General features: G+C 49.5%; 1 protein-coding gene across 1 annotated transcript; it reads left to right on the plus strand.

Annotated features, from left to right (window-relative positions):
- Nucleotides 1-438: 438 nt before the first annotated feature.
- On the plus strand, nucleotides 439-3,279 carry ATP6V1G1 (ATPase H+ transporting V1 subunit G1). Its single transcript, NM_001277677.2, has 3 exons — nucleotides 439-549; nucleotides 1,035-1,135; nucleotides 2,540-3,279. The coding sequence occupies exons 1-3, from the start codon at nucleotides 468-470 to the stop codon at nucleotides 2,711-2,713; spliced, it is 357 nt and encodes a 118-aa protein (NP_001264606.1). The 5' UTR covers nucleotides 439-467; the 3' UTR covers nucleotides 2,714-3,279.

The raw sequence follows: 3,279 nt of genomic DNA on the forward strand, positions 1-3,279 counted from the left end.
CACCCCAGCTCAGGCTGCCCAGGGCCCATCCACGGCCTTGGGCACCTGCAGGGATGGGCACCCACAGCTCTGGGCAGCAGTGCCGGCGCCTCACCGCCCTCATTGCAAAGTTAAACATTACATCGATATATTAATCATACTCATATTAAGCACTGCAATGTGTTTGCTGAGTTGCCGCACTGGTTAAAAGCCATGCCATTAAAAACAAATAAACGAATCCCTTCCTTGCCTCGCACCTGACGTCTCTCTTACAGAATGAATGGGGCAAAAACGGGGTCGGGGACCTCCGCGAGGAGGGGCGTGGTTTGAAACGGAAGGGGCGTGGCCTAGCGGGCGTGGCCTAACGGGCGTGGCCGAATGGGCGTGGCCTAACACACGGAGCGCGGTGGGGGCGTGGCCTAGCGGCTCGAGCACGTGACTCGATGACGTGGTGACGTCAGACGTCGGCTTGGGAGCGGAGGGTCGCCATGGCGAGCCAGTCGCAAGGCATCCAGCAGCTGCTGCAGGCCGAGAAGCGCGCTGCCGAGAAGGTGGCTGAGGCCCGCAAGCGTGAGTACGGCTCTGTGGGGCTCCGGCGCGGGGGAAGCCCGGCTCGGGCCGCATCAGGCCTCCCGCGGTGCTTCCCGAGGGCTCAGCGTTGGGCTGGGCCTCAGCGTGCAGGAGCTGATCGTTGTGGCTGACCCCGTTGATAGCTCTGAAGGGCGGGGTGTGGTGGGACGTTCAGAAGGGAAGTTCGTGCGGTAGGCAGCTGCTTCTCAGCATAGCGCAGCTGGGCTGAGACAAAGCTGAAATCTCACTTTCTTTCTGCTGTGCTGTTTGGGGTCGCCCTGAGCTGCTGCGTGCTCACGTGAGCGAAGCCAGATCCATAGATTGTCTCATGGGTTTACTGGGTGAGCCTCCAGTTCTGGGTGGAGGAAGCTCGTTGGTCGGTGGGGTTGGCAGTGTCACAGCTGTGCATCAGGTTGCTGGAGCAGTGTGGGAAAGCAGGCTGTCAGTGCTGTCTTTGTTTCATACGGTGTGTGCTTTGGAAACAGGAAAGAATCGGAGGCTGAAGCAGGCAAAAGAAGAAGCCCAGGCGGAGATTGAGCAGTACCGCCTGCAGAGGGAGAAGGAATTCAAAGCCAAGGAAGCAGCGGTTAGTTCACTGCATCACTCCCTCTTACTGTCCTGCCCCTTCTCCCTGAGAGCTGCCCTCAGTGTGGAATGTATTGCCAGAGGTCTACTTCCCTTCGGCTGATACGCAGTCACATGTTGGAGAGACCGGTGGAAGTGAATCAGAGCGTGGTGTGTTGCATCTCAAGGGCTGGAAGTATCGATTGGCAATGAATTAAGTTAATAAACTCGTATACTGCCTGGTGCCCTGATGGGTCTCCACCTCCCCAGACCTCTTCTGTGCAGTGATGTCAGAAAACACTGAGCAGATTCCTCATCTGACAAGCTGGTTCCCACTATGTGAACTTGGTAGAAACTTACTTTGGAGACACAACCCTTCCTGAAGTTGTAAGGCTTGTGCTCTGCGCAGCACTCTTGCTTGCTGTTTCCCATTTTCCTTTCATTCTGAGTAAGAAGAGTTGTTCCTCAGAGGTGCAGAACCAAGGGCCCTTTTCCTGGTGAGGGCTGTAGTGCAGGCGGAATGTACACTTGTTGTGTACCCCTGCCATTTCTTCTGAAATCTTCAGAAATTGCTCTGGCAACTCTGCCCTCTGTCTCTCTTCTGGTTAGCACACTGTGTCCTCTGTTCTCCTGTGTGATCACTTCTGCCAATCAGTGTAGATTAGTATTTTTAGAATGTTTTGTTAGCTTGGTTCACTAGGTGTGTGATACCGAGCAATTCCAAGCAAAAAAGTGGACTTCACTGCTTGGAAGCTGGTTCTGTTTTACTTATTCTTCTCCAAACAGAGAAGTTTTTTGAATTCAGTCCCAGAGTATTACTTGTCTCAGCTTTTCCGTGCCCATTCAACCCAGACCATTCTATGATTCTGTGATTCTATGTTCTCCCCACTTATAACAGGACTTCTCTCTCCCCTTGCTTATTGGGCAAGGGAGACACTGTAAGCTATAAGAGACTCCTTGAGATGCATATCATCTGGACCACAATCATATTTAAGAGTCAGATTTCTTGAAAGATGCTCAAAATATGGAAGCAACCAGATGATCTGAAGGCTGAGCTTAAACTAAATCACAAGTACTACTTTATCTATGCTATCTACGCTAGTAGTGCCCAGGGGTTCCCAGTTTCAGTCACCAGTACAGCAGGGCATTGACTTCAGGCATTTCTTGGAAGCTCATACTCCAAACGTGGTTATCACTGAGTAGGAGAAGATAAAAGATGTAGGCCATTTATAAGCTAGGACGAGTTTTGTGGGAAATCTGAGAGGGCAATCCAGGTGTACTCCTATTTCTCCAGCACAGTTATGCCCTCAGCAGAGATAGTTGAGATGCACCGAGGCAGTACAGAACACCAAAATATAGAACCAGTCAGTGTTTTCTTTGTCAAACAGCTTGCATGTGAGCTTTCTCTTCCCTTTGCTGTTTGTAGGCACTTGGATCTCATGGCAGCTGTACTACTGAAGTTGAGAAGGAGACCCAGGAAAAGATGAGTGTAATCCAGCAGAACTTCCAGAAGAACCGTGAGGTGGTCCTCTCCCAGCTGTTGTCTCTAGTGTGTGACATCAAACCTGAAATCCACGTGAACTACCGCATCAATGGGTAGTGCAGGAGGGAGGGATAAGCATACCAGGAACGCTGGCAGTAACATTTGAGCTTCAGGTGGAATGTACAGCTCGTAGCCATACTGTAACCATTCTTCTTGTAAAGGTGTTAAATTATTTCAGTGAGTTGTAGGTCATCAGGATTTCGTTGACTTCTGTTAGTTTCTTTCTAGATTGAGAGCTTATCTAGACGCTAAATGGACACGTCTCAAATCTGTGCTAAGTTATTAAGTATATATTCAAGGTGGCAGATTAATGCTCCCTGTTTTCTGGATAGAATTCAAAGAACGGCTGTCCTCTGAGAAGCAGAAAGGGGAAAGATGCTGACCTGAGTTGGTAATCTGGACCTATGTATTCTTGTTCACTAAAATGCATTATTTCAGTGTGTTGTTAGCATTTGTGCAAGGTTAAACTTCATAAGAATTCTCTGGCTGTACAGTGCTGGCTGATAATGTTCAGGTGCTTGAGTTTCTGTGTATTGAATATCCTCTGTATATTCTGCTGTTAGCTTGAGTTACAAGTCTGGCACTATGACACTTGAAAGTAAAAACCTCTATTTAACTCAAAA

Source organism: Gallus gallus, chromosome 17 (genome assembly GCF_016699485.2).
Source record: "Gallus gallus isolate bGalGal1 chromosome 17, bGalGal1.mat.broiler.GRCg7b, whole genome shotgun sequence".
Taxonomy (NCBI): domain Eukaryota; kingdom Metazoa; phylum Chordata; class Aves; order Galliformes; family Phasianidae; genus Gallus; species Gallus gallus.